Source organism: Schistocerca nitens, chromosome 1 (assembly GCF_023898315.1).
Source record: "Schistocerca nitens isolate TAMUIC-IGC-003100 chromosome 1, iqSchNite1.1, whole genome shotgun sequence".
Lineage (NCBI taxonomy): Eukaryota > Metazoa > Arthropoda > Insecta > Orthoptera > Acrididae > Schistocerca > Schistocerca nitens.
The window spans coordinates 993,066,238-993,084,968 of NC_064614.1; the positions used below are offsets into that span (position 1 = coordinate 993,066,238).

Here is an 18,731-nt window from a genome sequence, read left to right on the forward strand (position 1 = left end):
GAGGTTCTCCCCTTGCTACCTGCAATGATTGTTTGCTGTAAGCAGGAATCCAGGATCTGTTTACCTTGATGCTTTCTTCTTTCTAGTTAAAACTGATGTTATCTTTCAAATTTCAGTAGTGTCCTGAACAAACAGGCGTGGTAGTTCTGGTGACAGTATTTTTGCGACTGGGGTAGTATGTGCTTGGGTGTCTGTGTGGTATGTGCATTAATGTCTTCAAGAGCTAGTGAGTGCTATGTTCTGTTATGTGCGTACATGCCACACATCTGTCTGCTGTATGTCAGTGGCTGCCTTCCACTTAATTTACGTATTGTTCCATCCACAAATTTCCATTATTGTTCCTCATTATGATCTAACAGAGATAACTGTGTTCTCTGCAAATTACAAATGGCATCGTATTAAAGGGCACAATTCAAGAGTCAATCATACGTCACACCAAAAACGTTCATACGCACGTTACAGGCACAGACAAAAGACAGACAATGATGAGAAGTATGAATATGGGCTACGTACAATGCTCAACTAGAAACAAGGAACACTAGCTTCGGCTAAAAATTGAGTCAGTATTTATTTGTGCACTACTGTTGTTAGATTCTCAGCTAACTTGATTACAGCAGTTTCAAAATGGACTATCCAAGTAGTATCGATATGGAGGAGATGTGGCCACTGTCTGCAAACACAAAGGCAGAGAGCATAGCAAAAAGGTATGGCCAAACTTTCAGAAAACTATCCTCTCATGTAGAAGAAGGGATGTCAAATGGACTTGAGTCTGGAAAAACAGGATTTTCACATAAGAACTCATTTGCTACATATTTTCATAGCACATTTGCCCATTGAAGAAATGCGGAACTGAACACATCAGCATACTAGACAGAATACTTTGGTAGATGAAAGTTTCAGAATGTCATCTTGGGTTAAATCTGGTTAAGTTGTAATTCTTACGTCTGTAAGTGGTATTTTCTGTCCCATTGCATTGAATCTGCTTCAAACATCCTCATCTTGGGATATCTTCATTCTGCAAATATCTCCTGATACATGTAGAGTAGTGTAGCCAGAGCTATATGCTAATTTGTATGCCAAATATGCATCTGCCAACATCACATTTGTGAACACTTGCACTAAACTATACCAGAAATCACATTTGTAATGAGTATTAGAAACATATGTGTATTTGCCAAGTCCATAATGATAACTTAAATGGCTGATGGTATGTTTAAGTAAGACAATGGAGAGAGCCACATTCCAACACAAGTGGTGATGCAAGTCACATGTCAAATTTACCTCCTGTGAAATGGAACACACAACACTGGCAATGACCTCAATGAAGCATAAACAAGAGAGCTCCTTGGACACTTCATGTAAGAAAAGTATCCAGTAGTATGCTGGTACATTTCCTGTGTATTGCTATGATTAATGAGCTACAAAGAGTAGATGAAAATGAGCTGTAAAATGGAAATGAAGTGTGTCCCAATACATGTTCATAAAACACATTTTCTCCTCCTCCTTCTGCTCCTCATCCTCTCTCTCTCTCTATCCCTCTCCGCGTGTGTGTGTGTTTTGTTTCTTTCCAGCATCAGGCAACTGCTTTGGCATGCAATGCACCATCTCATCGACAGAGGCTTATGAAGCAAGTTCAAATACTGAGATGTCTTTCAATTACTGTGTGTTGATGATTCTAAGAGTAGTACCACTTAATTAACTCAGCCATAGTATTCATATGAATAGATCTGATAACATTTTAACAAATGATAGGGAAAGTAACCATGTGATGCAACTACTGAGCCACCACAAATTGCCATTTCTGGGAACTGAAGTAACGTCTTTAGCAGACCCTAAATATGATGGGTAGGCACTAGAGGAAAGGCTCCTGTTAGGTGAATAATGGAAGATAGCAACCAGGAACAGGAAGAATACCAATGTTAACTTTCAGCAGATATGCCAAGAATAAAGTTGAAGATGATCTGCCAGTATTGATGGAGGGCCTCTCCGGGGGGACAGCACCTTATAGAAACACAGCCTCTGTAGGTGGAGAGGCATACATGTTCGCAAAAACCTGAGGGTTCTGTCGGAGGTGAAAATAAAACTGAGGGACTAGATGAGATCTCAAACATCCAAGCATTAGGACTGGAAATGATAGAAGCTCTTTCCACAATTGGACTGGGTGATAGGCCAGTCCGAGAAGTGCAAATTACTACTGTAAGCTGGACCATGTAAAATTCAAATTCTTGTCTGGTGGTCAGAGGAGGAAACTCCTCAAAGAACAAAAACAAAAGGAAGGTAAATAATGGTTTTCTAAACATAAATGGCTGGAACTAAAAGTCTTAACCTAAGACCACAAAGAAAAGGGGACAGTCTCAGAGTGAAGGGGTAATCATACCCCTTCTATCTCTAGGACAGGGGACAAGAGAATAAGGGAAGAGTCTAATACTCCACATCTCAGGATAAATGGATTCAAAGAAAGCTGAGGTTGGAAATAGGGAAACGTACCTATAGTACTGCAGTCTCAGTTTTCAGGATAGCAGTTATCCAACAAGGACATCTACTGACAAACGTCACCTTGCAATAGATGGAGCTTGTTCAGATGCCTCTCTTCCACAAGTCTGGGAATGGGAGAGGGAATGTCTCTCTGGACAAAGTGCTCTTATCTTTGTCTGTGGGAGTATGGGAATGGTGGAGCGGCTTAACCAGATATATATCTCTGTGGAAAGGCAAAGCTGCAGGTCAAGACAGTGGCTGAGCTTTTCAAGACTAAAAAGGTAGACAATTTGGGTGCCAAATCTTCTTAAGATACTCCTCCAAAGACTCTGTTTGAGAAAATAAGGATGTTGAACCAGAAGGTCTTCACAAAGGATTGGAGGGTGATTAACCAAAGAAGTAATTTACATAACTTTTCGGTCCACTCTAGTGGATAGTTATGTCAAACAATGGCATATGCTGATGGAGCCATCCTTAGCTGGCATCATGTACAGGGGAGGATCAGAAAGTAACACACAGTAATTTTTGTCTCACCTAGTATTGCAGCTGGAATGTTGAAATTTCATGACAATACAGTTTGAAGTTTGTGCTACAGATGGTATTTTGTCATACAGCTCTAACAAGAGATGTCTGAACCACAAAACAAACTTGGTGCACATGTTAGTGTCATTAACTTGCGAAAAGCAGCGAAGTGTAGTTCAATATTTGTGGTCCAAAGGGCACAAATTAGTGAAATTTACAGGGACATACATGACATATATAGGGACGATTGTATGGACCACAGCAATCTCTCCAGGTGGTGTGCATCCTTCCAAGAGGGCTGTGTGAACCTTAGTGATTCACCACACTCTGGGCAGCCACTAACAGCTGCAACCCTAAAGAATGTTGGAGTCATTGAGGCTGCTATTTTGAACGATCAGCCTGTGCATCTGCTCAACATTTCCTATGGTGCACTGTACAATACTGCTCATTACATATCTAAGAAACTGACACACTACCACAAGGGCCAGTGAATGATGAGAAGCTTTGATCACTTAATGTATTATGAGTTGTGGGTGTACCACTACATGCCCAAAAATCAAGCAGGTCTCTAGAAAAAATTTTAAAAAAAGTCTGCTAGGGAAGTGCTTGTGTCAGAGCTCCAGGATTATCTGTGGTGTATGACTGGTGGACTTTGCTGAGCACAGGATGACTGTGAATGCTGCAGCCAACATTAAAGCTTTGGTTAAGTTTGTCATGCCCTTCATAACAAGTGGCACAACATTAATGCTGACAGTGTTAAACTTCTTCATGACAATGCTTGCCCCCACATTGCTGCACCTGTTCAGGAGGAAACTGCCAAATTTGGGTGGGAGATGCTCCAGTATCCACCATACAGTGTGGACCTTGCGTAGTTGGACTTTCATCTGTTTGGTCCCGTGAACAAATTCCTGGCTGGTCAACACCTTGTAACAGATGTGGAAGTGATATCAGCAGTCCGCAGTAAACCACACTCCAATCAAATGGGCTTCTGTGAAGAGGGTATATCAAAATTGGTACGACAATGGGAGAAATGTGTTGAGAATGTTGGTGAATATGTAGAAAACTAGATAAAAGATGCAAGTTCAGTTGTGATTATTTTGTTTTATCACCTGTTAAACTTTTTGGTAAGATAATTATTGTGCATTACTTTCTGATCTTCCCTCACATATAAAGTTTGAGGTTGAAATGACCTGTAGGGAACCTAGTAGAACAGACTGGGACTCATACAGAAAGATCTAAACTTGCACTTACCTGAAATCAGAACTTTGATAAGACACCCAGTAGATTTTGAGGAAATTGAAGATGCAGTGAGTCTCCCACTACAACCTCATACTTATGAAATGCCCACTCAACAAGAAGTGCACAAATAGGAATGTATCTTGGTGGAACAACAGTCTGGAAGTGTATAGGAAACAGGTAAGAAGACTGTTCAACCTCGCAAGGAAGAAATGACAATGGGCAAGTATTGAGAAACCCTTGTAAATAAAATCTTGTGATCAAGCAAGTGAAGCTTTCTGCCTGTAAGGTATCCTGTGAGGAAATGGAAGGTACAGCTACCTGTGCTATAATTCATAAAGTTCTCAATAAAATACCAATTGATCCAGGAAGGTGGTGGGCACACAAGGATACCAATTGGTCCAGGAGGGTGGTGGGCATACAAGGATACCAACTGCGACGCTGGATGTGCTCCTCAAGACTCACTTCCCTCACTGCACTCTGACAGATAACAGAGACCAGGAGTCAGTCTCTCAGAGAGATTGGTTCATAGGTAATGAAAATGAAAACTGACAGCCTGCAAGAGAATGTCCTGACTTCAAAAAAAAAAAAAAAAAAATCCAGTGGGCTGTGGGAACATTCGCCATCCAAGTCACCAGACCCAGATTGTATCTCTCCAGCTGTACTACAACATGCAGGACAGGTTTTAATTAATTCCTATGTAGACTGTTCAGGGTCAGGCTAGCAACAGGAATCATTCCAAATACTTGGAGGACAATGAGGTTTGTTTTCATTCCAAAGCCAGGGAAAACTGATCATTCAAGGCCAAAGATAAGAGACCAATTAGTCTATCCTCCTTTTTTCTAAAGACGTAAGGAAAACCGGTTAGTGTGCATGTTAAGGAGTATAGGTCAAATGAGGTTCTGCTGCACATAAACCAACAAGCATATCAACCAGTTAAGTCATGTCAAACAGCACTTCACCAACCTGTTGGGAAGGTGGAAAAAACTCAACATTTTCATGAAATAGCTCTCTGCACCTTCCTGGATATTGAGGAAGGCTTTTAGCAATATAACCTTCAAATCCATTGTTAGAGCTGCAGAGCAGCATGGCATTGTAACCACCATATGCAAGTGGACTAAGGCCATGCTGAATAGAAGAAATGCAGAAGCCAACATGATGAACAAGAAAATGGCGATAAATGCCACTGGGAAGTTTCCACAAGGAGGGGTCTTGTCCACACAACTGTGAAATCTAGTGGTGAATGAACCCACTGAAAAGTTACGTAACGGAGGCTACTTTTGCCAAGGATATGCAGATGGGTTAGTCATGGTAATATTTGGCAAATAGTACGTAAGAACAGTGGCACAATGTGCACCTGACATTGTGGAAAACTGGTGCAGGAAACAGGATCAAACAATTAGTCCCAAAGAAAACTGTTGCAATACCATTTATGAGGAAGCAAATTCAGCAACATACTGGAATCTCAAGCTCTTTGCTGAAACTCTACCAGTAGGGGGAGGGGGCCTGGATAGCCTGCTGGAAGTGAAGCTATCATGGACCCCTCATATAAAGAATATATGTTCCAAGGTAAAAGGTACACCTATGAGCACCCCTTCTTCTTATGGGTACCAATGGCTTTACTAGAATTAAACAGAGTGTAACCATATAATAAAACCCAGCTTTGGGTGGGGGGAAACGAAAGAAGAAAGTGCTAAGACCATTGTTGTATAAGTGTTTTTCTCCCTGTATAAATCAAATCAAATCAACCTATGGAGGGATGGTGCTTCCTATGGAAAATCTTGGCACACGCATTGCCAATGATGGCCATAATCTGGGGGGGTCTGAGGCTAGCCTTGATTCTTAGCAGTAGCTCTTGATATGGTAGAAACTGCTTGCTTTGCTTGTAGTGTGAAAGTGAAGTTTATAATCAGTAGGAACACACTGTCACCTTAATGGAGTCCTTATGGTTTGACTAAGATGGAGACATTCAATCACTGGCTCTGTCAGTTCCATGACGCTCACGACTGTAAATTTGTTGACAAGTACTATTCAGGACCTTTGTGAATAAGTCGCATGAACAGAGCTACACGCAAATTGCAAAACAATACTTTCTTTCTCTTCAACAGTTTGCAGCCACTAAATTAACAGTCAGTAATATCGCAAGCAAAACATTCTAATGTTAGGATTCTCTGCACTGGTTAATCTGGATCAAAAACAACTGTGCCAATGAGAAACCCATAAACCAGTTATAAACTTAATAACATATACCACATGCATATACCCTGATGTTAAGCTACAATAAAAAATGTACAACAGCATAAAGATAGTCAAGAAAAATAGCATCCACATTAGTACCATCATAACAAATTTCTTGGGTATAGAAACATACTGGACTTTGCAAAACCTTCTCCTGGGATGCATTTTTGAAACCACTTGATGACCGAATATAATAAGTTGGTTGGTTGGTTGATTTGGGAGAGTGGACCAAACAACCAGATCATTGGTCCCATCGGATAAGGGAAGGATGGGGAAGGAAGTTAGCCACGCCCTTTCAAAAGAACTATCCCAGCATTTACCTGAAGCCATTTAGAGAAATCACGGAAAACTTAAATCAGGATGGCCGGATGAGGATCTCAAACGTCATCCTCCTGAATGCGAGTCCAGTGTGCTAACCACTGTGCCATTTCGCTCAGTAATACAGTAAGTTAACCACAGTCTTTATTGGTGAACAGCTTGCAAAAAATCATTATTTTTTCTCTTTAGCACTTGTCCTCTTCCTCTAGCCCTTTTTTCTCATGTTACATGAAGAAACCTATGGTTCTGAAGCTAAAATTTTCCACCATCTTTGGCTATATGCATATCACACTAACATATTCCAGTAAAAGAAGTGAGGTGACAACACTGTCAAATGAAGCTTCTCTTGCCATACTTCCAGACCTTAATTTTTTCTGTTCTCTATTCCATACATAACCCATGTACTGTGAATATATGAAAACTCCAAATTCTTATCCATCCTGTATTTTCTAAAACTTTATTTTCAGTATATAAATCACAGTCTGCTGATAACAATAGTGTACATAATTCATGGAAAAATATTTTACTTTGGAAAATATTCCAGACTTCACAATTCTCTAACACCAAGTGCACTTCAAAATTTGACAGCACTAATAATTATTTTACAATTGACACACTTTATTTGAAACCCCTTTTTTTCATTTATTAAACAAGCATCTTATCTCTTCAGAAATCTATGTACTTCAAAAATTACCTTTATTCACAATTATCAGTTACTAGAACTTTTTGCTCTCAAAATTTAATCCTTTCAAAAATCCGGTGTCATAATCTTATAGCCTTAATTTTTTTCCCAAAAATGTATAATTTTCCTAGAACAACATGTTAGCTTACAAAATATTTCAATTAGTTAATTTCAGCTTCTATAAAATCTTGTTGAACTTCATAAAATCCAAAACATCCTGAAACTCCTGCCTCATAAAATAAAACCATCATTTGCACCCCTTTGCAGATATTGAGCTAATTGTTAATCAAAGTAATTTCTATGCCTAATGAGTTCACATATACTATACTCTTACTACCTTTATGTTAATAACTAAATTGTAAGAACTTTTTATGTTAATGTATTGTAATATCTGTCCTACACACATCTTTAAATCAGCGTCTTGTACAATGCCACAGTCAGTACATAGCCAGCAATAAATGAGTACAAACACTATGTAATGTTCCATGTCGGTCAATATTATTTTCATGTCAGTCAGCAGCTATCATTAAAACAGCATAATTACAATGTTACTTGATCATCAGTTTCTTTGTTTAGTCAGATGGTGCTGAGCATTCAATCATTATGAACACTACTAACTATTGTTTAAAGTCAGACTGCCCAGAAGTCAACAGGTAACATTCTGTGTCAGTATTATGAAGTCATTCACAAAGTTCCACCTCAGCAAGTAGATGGTGAGCATCTGAAGAATACACTTACTATGCATCAGTTGGTGATTAGCATTCACCCAGTAATCATCATGTTTTTATAATAGTCAGTATTAGGCATAATCCACTGTTTAACACTCTCAGTAACAGCCCAATACTTGTCTACATCTGCAGATTGAGGCAATTTTAGCTACGTTTGAAAATTTTTATCTTGGAGAATACTGAACATTTAAGTATGAAATTAACACTATTTCGAGTCCATTTTGTCTTTTTTAATATGCAACTACCAACAAAATCCTGTGTGGTATAATGAGGATAAATTATGTTATTACACATGACATTGTTCTCGTAAAAAGTCATATGTATATTCATATGAGTAAATGAGTTCATAAATACCTAATAACCAGTGCTGGGTATTGTATTACAGTAGCACTTTCTGCATGAATTCATATTGCTCTTTTGTATGGAATATTTTAAAACAGGGTTCCATACGCAATGCCACACAGAAATGTTCACACTGATAACGTGTCTCCTTGAGAGACGCTTTCCCGCTTTCTTTCTTTGAGTTTGAAGAATAAACATAATGTACACAAGAGGCATATTTTTTGCTTATAGGTGGTAAATGTTGCAGATAATGTCTCTGTGTTAATCTGCCTACAGGTCCATTCTGGTTATTTGGAGCTGTTGGTATATGATCTTGAGCCACCAGCATAGCAAGATTCATAATGAAATCAGCAGTTGTCATTTTCTTGGGCTGAAATTAACTGTGAGACCAAAAATGCCTTCGATACTCCCAGTGGGAGCAAATGAATAAGCAGCTTCTGTCACCATTGACAGCTCTAGGCCTAAACAGATTGTACTGTAGTCCCCTTCAAAGACACCTATGTCACCCAAATCATCTTATTCACTGTCTAGAGCATCGAGAATGTCTCCAAAATACAGCAAATCGGCAGTTCCTTCATTGGCTATACCGTTTCGTGCCATTTCTCTTATACAGAATACTAATAATGTGCTCTTTCCACAGGTGAAAACAATGACCCATAAGGAATGACATACTTCGTAAACAAAATGCACATTCACACCATTTATCTATGAAACTAATAACTGATAGTATAAACATTGTAATCGGTAGTCAGAGGTACAAAAACACCATACAGTGCTTTCTAATCAACAAAATACGTTGGCCCGTTGAACCTACGGGCTTGGCGCTAAGAGTGTTAAAAGCCACCCATGGTTACCACGCACTATGTAAAGTTCTATGTTATACTAAGTGTCCTGCTCTCTGAGGATTTTAAAAACTGCCACCTACTGTGTGCAGCATTCTCCATCAAAGTGACACTCTCAGGAGGTTGTTTTCATGATCTGAGGCTTGCAGCAGCCAGAGAGCAGTATGGGCCTTCTCTAGTGGTTATAGTGATAAGTTTTCCTCCTTGAATCGCTGAGGCTTGAAGTCACATACGTAGATGTAGTGACAGGTTCCCATCACACCATCATGTGCAGCAGAGTCGAGTTACATACTATTCAATTCTCCTAAGAAGTGAAAATGCTTAGACTATTTTGCTCATTTGTCTGATAGTGTGGTTAGTCCTTTGCAAATGGAAAGAGAGCTTCAGCTAGAGTTGTTAGCTCCCATCAGCAGTAGTTAGAATTTCATGTTGTGATCTGGCAAGTCAATGTCTGCATGGTTTTGCAGTGGGTTTAGTGTGCATGTGTTTTTAATCAGTCTGGTATTGCCTATTCAGGAAATGGTTTTGGCTCATTTATGAGTGTTTCTGCAATGGCATGAGGCTGATGATTACAGATACTTACATTTGCTTTCGTCGGCAAACGACGTCAAGGATTAGTTACTAGTAGCTGTCAGACTGTTTTGCACCAGTGAATGTTTGTGTTCCTGGTAGGTTTTGGTACCACATCAAGGGAAATTGGGCCGTTCACTTTGAGATGTTTCCACTGTGACATGTGGTTGCTAATGGAGATGTTTATGTTCACTGTGTGAGTGAAACATATGCAAGATCAGGAACCAATAACTGTCTAATACTTTGTACCAGCAACTATCAACTGAGATCCTCAAGTGTGGAATTGGTTGAATTCTTGTACTGGTTTCATATATCAACAATTGCACCACTCGCCTAGTGGCCTTACTGACGCACAATGAAATTGGCATGGAGATAGATACTGTGTAGTATATTATTAGAAGTGCAAGTCTTTTTGAGGTATTTCTTTCAGGTGTCTAGTGGCATGGTAACTCACTTGTGGACTGCGAAAGCACCCGCTAGCATCATTCATGTTCTGTAAGCAGCAGTGTAGCACTCATTTGCCGGTGCAGGCACCAGTAAATTGACCTCTGAGTGGTTACGTGGTGAGTTTGGTGAGCGTATGTGTTCCAAATCAACATGTATCTTGTCTTGCGAAGTTGGTTTTGGCTCACTTGTGAGTTCCGCAAAACGTGTGGTTATGTTTCATTCATTTTCTCCATGGAAATCAAGTGGAGGATTGGTTACTAATAGATTGTCTGTTTGGTCTTGTCTTGTATTAGCCATTGTTTTGAGATCTTTGTGGAATCCAGATGAAATCTTGAACTGATTCCCTATGCCAGTAGCTGCATGATATAAGCACTAAATTTTATTGATGGGGAAATGAGTTTTGCACATCATCTGGGAGGAAATGATCAGTCGTCTTGCTTGTGTAGTGTGTGGAATCTTGAGCAGTAGTTGAATCAAGACTGGCTGCACCACTGTAAGTTTGGCTGGCAGCGTTTTATCAATTTATTTTAATCTTGGTGGTTGTCTGTATATTGGAGGAACATGCATGCATACTGTTACGGCTGCTTCATTTGTGTTGAGTATTCTCATCATGTTTTTGGTACAGCTTGTGTATGGAACACACATCCGCATATTTATTTCACGTCTTCATCGTGTGTTGACCAGTTTTTGTCTCAGGTTTTGCCATAGTGTGTAATGGTTGTTTCTAAGGAATGACATCCTTACTGGCTGTGTCACATGAACTTCTCATATACTTGTTGGTTCTGTTTACTGCACACACATGTACATATTTACTAAGACGTTTTTAAAAAAGATGCTGTGACTTACCAAACGGGAAAGCGCTGGTAGATAGACACAATAAAAAACACACAAACACACACACACGGTGTGTGTGTGTGTGTGTGTGTGTGTTTTTTAGTGTGTTTTTTATTGTGTCTATCTACCAGCGCTTTCCCGTTTGGTAAGTCACAGCATCTTTTTTTAATATATTTTTCCCATGTGGAATGTTTCTTTCTATTATATTCATATTTATTAAGATGTTCACTTGTATTGTGCATAAGGGACAATGGACCGGCATTCATTATCAAGGATATCTGCTTTCCTCAGTGGCTCTCTTGAGCTCTCATCAGGAAAATCCTACAGTGAAAACTGTTCTGATCCTTCCAGTGATAGCTACTAAGGCTACCGAAGTATGCTGGGTTTTACGGTTATTGCTGATCAGGCTAATGCCTATTTAGTTATAAAGAAGTTAAGTACCCACCCTACACTGGAAACCTAGATTCAGCACTGCCTAGCACTGGTTAGCATAAGAGCATTATCACATGACAGTTGAGAGATGTGAAGATCACAGAAGGTGACAAATAGTGAGCATCCTTGCTTACATAGCTTGGTTGTAGCTTAGAAAGCAGCCGCTACTGAGTGTATACTAAATAGGTATATGGTAATATGTTACACACATAACTAATTTGCTGTGAACACTGTTTCTAAATAGTAGTGCATGTTACCTTCACATTTTTGATTTACTGATGCCAGAAATTTTGAAGTCTCTATTTAACGACGATTTATCACATTTCTGCTTAAGTTTTAGAGTACTGCTCCACTGAATGTCTTTTAGTGTGGTTTTAAATGTTGTCAACCAGTGGTCTTAATTCAAGTGAGATCATGTTAGTTACACAGGTCTCTGTTTCGGGGCAAGAGAGCTTGCACTTTCTATTGGCCTCATAATCTCAGCAGTTGAGAGGTGTGCACTCTCATTACTACCAACATTGTGCTGGTCTACCTCTACACCTACATCTATACTCCGCAAACCACCATGAGGTGTATGGCAGAGGGGACATCCCATTGTAACAGTTCTTAGGGTTTCTTCCTGTACCATTCACATATGGGGCATGGGAAGAATGATTCATAGAATGCCTCTGTGCATGGCTCAGGTTCTCATATCTGCCAGCTGGCTCACTCCAAGAATGTCACATGTTCCAAACTGGCATCAGATCCAATGACTTGTTAATGAAATTTGAGCCAGGAATTTTTTTAAAAAAATTGAATTAATAAATTTGTGTCAGCCCAACAAACCCTCAGCTGCAAAAGACCCAGTACTCCAGGCCCTAACCACATTCTCTGAAGTAATGTTTATCAGCGAATTTTCAAGTGATCTAGTGCTACACTATGTGATCAAAAGTATCATGGCTGAAAATGACATACAAGTTCATGGTGCCCTCCATCGGAAATGCTGGAATTCAATATGATGTTTGCCCACCCTTAGCCTTGATGACACCTTCCACTCTCACCAGCATATGTTCAATCAGGTGCTGGAACTTTTCTTGGGGAATGGCAGCCCATTCTTCATGGAGTGCTGCACTCAGGATAGGTATCGATGTCGGTCGCTGAGGACTGGCACAAAATCGGTGTTCCAAAACATCCCAAAGGTGTTCTATAGGATTAAGGTCAGGACTCTGTGCAGGCTAGTCCATTACAAGGATGTTATTGTCAGGTAACCACTTTACCACAGGCTGTGCATTATGAACAGGTGCTCAATTGTGTTGAAAGATGCAATCGCCATCTTCGAATTACTCTTCAACATGGGAAGTAAGAAGGTGCTTAAAACATCAGTGTAGGCCTGTGCTGTGATAGTGTCATGCAAAACAACAAGGGGTGCGAGCCCCCTCCATGAAAACATGACCACACATAGCACCACCGTCTCTGAATTTTACTATTGGCACTACACATGCTGTAGATGATGTTCACTGGGCATTTGACATACCCACACCTTGCCATCAGATCACCAACTTGTGTACCGTGATTTGACACTCCACACAATGTTTTTCCACTGTTTAGTTGTCCAATTTTTAAGCTCCTTACAGCAAGCAAGGCGTCGTTTGGCATTTACCAGTGTGATGTGTGGCTTATGAGCAGCCACTCAACCATGAAATCCGATTTTTCTCACCTCCTTCCTAACTGTCACAGTACTTGCAGTGGATCCTGATGTAGTTTGGAATTCCTTTATGATGTTTTGGATAGATGTCGGCCTATTACACATTACGACCCTTTTCAACTGTCGATGGTCTCTGTCAGTCAACAGATGAGGTTGGTCTGTATGCTTTTGTGCTGTATGTGTCCCTTCATGTTTCCACTTCACTATCACATCAGAAACAGTGGACATAGGGATGTTTAGGAGTGTGGAAATCTCGCGTGCAGATGTATGACACAAGTGACACCCAATCACCTGATCACGTTCAAAGTCCGTGAGTTCCGTGGAGCACCCCATTCTGCTCACTCACGATGTCTAATGACTACTGAGGTTGCTGATATGGAGTACCTGGCAGTAGGTAGCAGCACAAAGCACCTAATATGAAAAACGTGTTTTTGGGGATGTCCAGATACTTTTGATCACATAGTGTATGTCATTATTGATTTTTGCCACTTGTGTGTAAGTTTGCTGAATTGTTGAATATTTACACTTATCTGCAGCTGTTCATCATTGTGACAGGTAACGATAATAAACACATACAAATGTGAAAATCTAATCCCATGATGTTCTGTGCACTTAATTTAGAACCACCTCAAAATCTTTATGAATCAACAAACATACTTGGAAAGGACGAAAAATAATGAAGAGCACAATTGGTAAGACAGTAAGCTTTCTATCTGATGGAACAAATGGCAAAATAGTAAACACTAGCAACAACAATGAATGGATAAAAAGGTAAGAACCCAAATACCTTATCACTAGCTTTAGAGTAATAATGTAATAACTGATACACAATATGACTGCAACATTTATATACAATGATTTAAGGAAACTTAATGCTCCTAAGAGTACAATACTAAGTACATTGTTGAACAGAATATAAAAATTTAGTGACAAGATGGCAATGTAAGAAATGAGACTATCTACTGAAAAAAGATATTACAATAGAAATTTAAATTTTTATCAAAAATACATAAGGAAACATGTGAGGCAGAGAGAATACCAAAATTAAATATAAAAAATAAGATTTAGAAGTTTATAGTATGACAAGACTCCAAGCTTCTACAATTTCAGGAAGCAAATAAAATGTCTCACGAATAGCTTTACCTCTCAAACCACTTATATTTACGTTTTTTTGGTCTTCTATTTTACCCACTATACTTTCTTTCATCTTACAGCTTATAAATTCAATTTTCCTCAGGAATTTGATGAATGGTGTTGTGTGTAACAGAACAAATTAAAAATTTAGCAAAGCCATAAGATGAACAAGCAATAATAATTCATACCGGTGGCTCCGCCATGACTGCTTCCATCTTTCTCTCTGCCTGCACCGTAAACTCAGCAAAGATAGTTCGCATCACAAACTCTCCCGGTCGGATATCCATGTCAATGTTGACACAAGGAGGATACGGAGAGCGCTCTTTGTGTGCTCCCCACGGCAAAACTGAACAACCTGATGTTACTGATGCTGCTGCAGCTACTGTTGCATTTGATGATAATGAAGTAGTTGTGATTGTTGTTACTGTTAATGATGTTATTGATTTGTTGCTCTCTCCTGAAACAACAAACCCATCATAGTTTCAGAGGGAAAAGTCTTAAAAGTTTGTGTGGTTCCTAGAATAAACTTTTCACTGTCATACAAAGTTTAATTTTCTACCACTCATACATATTGAAATTCAAAGGAAAAGGAAAATTTGGTTTCTGCATTGTAAAGAAAAGAAAATGTTAAAATATGTAAGCTAAATAATAAACAGAATATATTAAATTAGGCATACCAGATCAAGAGAGAGACCAAAGAGTTCTGTGTAGCCAGCACTATTGGCATACATCTGTATGGTTTGTATGCATTGAGCAGGGGAGGAAGATGGCAACATAGATAAGACTTCCACATTCTTTATGCAGTTTTTAATGAATAACACTGAAGCTACTTTACAATACTCCCAGAGTTTGGAAATGCAAATGTTTAAACTTCTTTTCATTTTCATTTATCTATTTATTTTTTAAGCAAATGTATGACAAACAATGATTTTGTTATGTTACATTTCATACGAAAAACCTTATGTGATAGTGAAAGAAAAAATTTCAAGTAACTGTACAGAACCACCAGAACAAAATTGGTGTGAAAGGGTACATAGCATCTTGAGAAACTAGAACAAAATGTATCTCCAAAATGAAACTACAATCAATATTGTTGTATATCTAACAGTTCTAAGTATAAATATTTTTTTTTTTTATTCTTGGTACTTTAATAACTCAATAATAGTAATTCCTGTATGTAATATATACTATTAATTTTATGACATTAATTTATTGGTGATGTGATTTGAGTCATTGGTGCTCAACATCAGGCACCACAGAGTACATAGATATAGGCTTTGTTTTAACACAGTTATGGAAAACTAATCTGCCAACATAGTTACTGATTAAAATAAAATTAAAATTTGGTTTTTCAAAGTACTAAAGTTGTAATTACTTCATTTATTTTTCTTACCTGACGTTGCTGCTGAGGAAGCATGAATTGACACGTTCGGATGAGCCCCTGGTGAGTCACCAACAGGGGCCCACAATATATCACTGCCAGCAGTACACTGGTGGACTGTTCCACCACTTTCCCCAATTGAGTGGCTTTCACTGACATCTGCAGTAGGTGCTTCAGAACTCCTGTTAGAATCCTGTCCAACTGTTACTGGTACTGTAGCAACATCTCCATCATTGGAAACAGAGACAGCACTGCCTACTGAACCAGATCCTGCCTGGCTACTAGATCCTGCAGTCAACACAGTTGTTGCTGCTGTTGCTGCCACTGGTGCAGAAGTATTTCCTGTTCCAGCTTGAGATGTGTTATCTGCCTCCTCTACAACATTAAAATACTAAAATGAATCACTTGGAATATATATATATATATATATATAATAGAGGGAAACATTCCACGTAGGAAAAATTATTCTAAAAACAAAGATGATGTGACTTACCAAATGAAAGTGCTGGCAGGTTGACAGACACACAAAACAAACACAAACATACACACAAAATTCTAGCTTTCGCAACCAACGGTTGCCTCGTCAGGAAAGAGGGAAGGAGAGGGAAAGACGAAAGGATTTGGGTTTTAAGGGAGAGGGTAAGGAGTCATTCCAATCCCGGGAGCGGAAAGACTTACCTTAGGGGGAAAAAAGGACGGGTATACACTCACACACACACGCATATCCATCCACACATATACAGACACAAGCAGACATCTTTAAAAACAAAACCCTTTGTTTTTAAAGATGTCTGCTTGTGTCTGTATATGTGTTGATGGATATGCGTGTGTGTGTGAGTGTACACTTATATATATATATATATATATATATATATATATATATATATATATATATATATATATAGGGAAACATTCCACGTGGGAAAAATATATATCTAAAAACAAAGATGATGTGACTTACCGAACGAAAGTGCTGGAAGGTCGATAGACACACAAACAAACACACAAAATTCAAGCTTTCGCAACAAACTGTTGCCTCATCAGGAAAGAGGGGAAGGAGAGGGAAAGACGAAAGGATGTGGGTTTTAAGGGAGAGGGTAAGGAGTCATTCCAATCCCGGGAGCGGAAAGACTTACCTTAGGGGGAAAAAGGACGGGTATACACTCGCACACACACACACACACACACACACACATATCCATCCACACATATACAGACACAAGCAGACATATTTAATATATATATATAAAAGGAATTATGTGAAACTAATCCCTCAGAACTTTTAACTGAGGCCACTATGCAGGAAAGAAATAAATGGCCTCATTTCAGTATAAAATTAATAAATGATTCACTGTTGCATCAGCATCAATTATAGAAAAATAAACAACAATCCGTATCTAATGGTATAAACACATAACTGAAAACTCATAGGTAATTATTCAATATCATTACAATAAACCAAAATGAGGCTTTTGGAGTAATAAGCAGGGAATGACTTAAATCTCTTTCGAAATATATATTTCGCACTGAAAACAATTTCCAACACAATCTCAATTCTTTTTATAAATAACCAATTTCAACTGTCAAAAACGTCAATCTTCAGATTCATTTGCTGTATAGGAGGGCTTTGTTTTTTTGACAACACATTTTAACTATTTTACCAATCGTACTCAACCCCAAGCAATAAAAAATATTGTTGTACTATGTAAAACGAACCAGCAGAGGCAAGACTTCCTGTTTACTTCTGATGTCACAAAAGTACATGCACAATTTCCCTGGCACTACTCCACTTGTTGAGATCTAGGACAGTAACCCTAATGCTTAGGAAATTATTGGCACAACTCCCATATAAAGATAAGTTATAATGTGTTTTTAATAAAACTATAATAACTGCTGCCAGTATTATGCTGCTCTTTTCTAAGATCTTAACTGTAAAACTAGAATATAATTCATTATATACTGTTTCAAAGCAAGTTTTCCATCAAATTTTATGAACTCAATGAATTCTGAAGTACACACCACTGCACTTAATTACTCAAAATGCTATGAAAGTGTCAGCAAAGAAACAATATTCTGAAAGTATACAGAGATATAACATATTTAAATGTAAACAAAACTACTAAACTGTATGTAATTGTAGTTCCACCACTTACTAAACAAGAAACTGAAAACAAAATCGCATCTGCCTGCAAAAACCATCTGAAATGTATCCTTGCATTTTGAATACTCTGAAATAATCTGTGGTTTGACAACTATCGATCCACTGATAACTTTGATGGTAATGCACTTCATAAAGACGCTTGCTGATAACACACAGTATATTTGAGATAACTTGTTTACATTGCTTATCACAGTGTTGTGTCCACAGAAGAAAGTGGACACACTGGAAAAATGGAATAACATTGCATAAAATAAATTTTCAGCTAAATCCATCAAAACTTCAAGGGTGAGTTCATAGAGTTCAGGAAGCCATTCTGTTAACATAATAATAAGAAAGATTGAGAAATATATTGAGTGTATCAGTAATGACAACATAATTCAATGACCGAGTTGGAAAGGTAGAGCAAAAAAGAAAAAATTGAATTTATAACTTTCTATGTAGTTCATAATGTTAAAAAAAAGAGTTATTCTTACAAACCTGATGTTTGTTTGCAGAGAGTTTTCACATGGACTGCCAGGTATTGGACTGGGCTATGGGAAGCCCCACAAGGCAGTTAATTGTGTTAGGTATGCTATGCTACAATCACTTTTTTGCTGGCAGTCCATAATGCACATTATGAAACAGTATTTCATATTGTAGTGATGTGTGTAATAAACAAATTCATTGTTTCATAAAATAAATTATTAGCGAAGATGGAGATAATCA

General features: G+C 38.4%; 1 protein-coding gene and 1 long non-coding RNA gene across 2 annotated transcripts in view; one reads left to right on the top strand and one right to left on the bottom strand.

The window, feature by feature from the left end:
- The window catches only part of LOC126195200 (protein furry), a 1,217,589-nt gene that overhangs the window by 1,177,922 nt on the left and 20,936 nt on the right, over positions 1–18,731 (bottom strand). Inside the window, exons 4-5 of the mRNA XM_049933718.1 lie at positions 15,878–16,240; positions 14,673–14,941 (exon numbers count right to left, since the gene is read on the bottom strand). Of these exons, the coding sequence (XP_049789675.1) occupies positions 14,673–14,941; positions 15,878–16,240 (632 nt within the window). The remainder of the gene's footprint in view (positions 1–14,672; positions 14,942–15,877; positions 16,241–18,731) is intronic.
- On the top strand, positions 18,230–18,728 carry LOC126195250 (uncharacterized). Its single transcript, XR_007538565.1, has 2 exons — positions 18,230–18,423; positions 18,521–18,728. It is a non-coding gene; the product is annotated as an uncharacterized LOC126195250 (long non-coding RNA).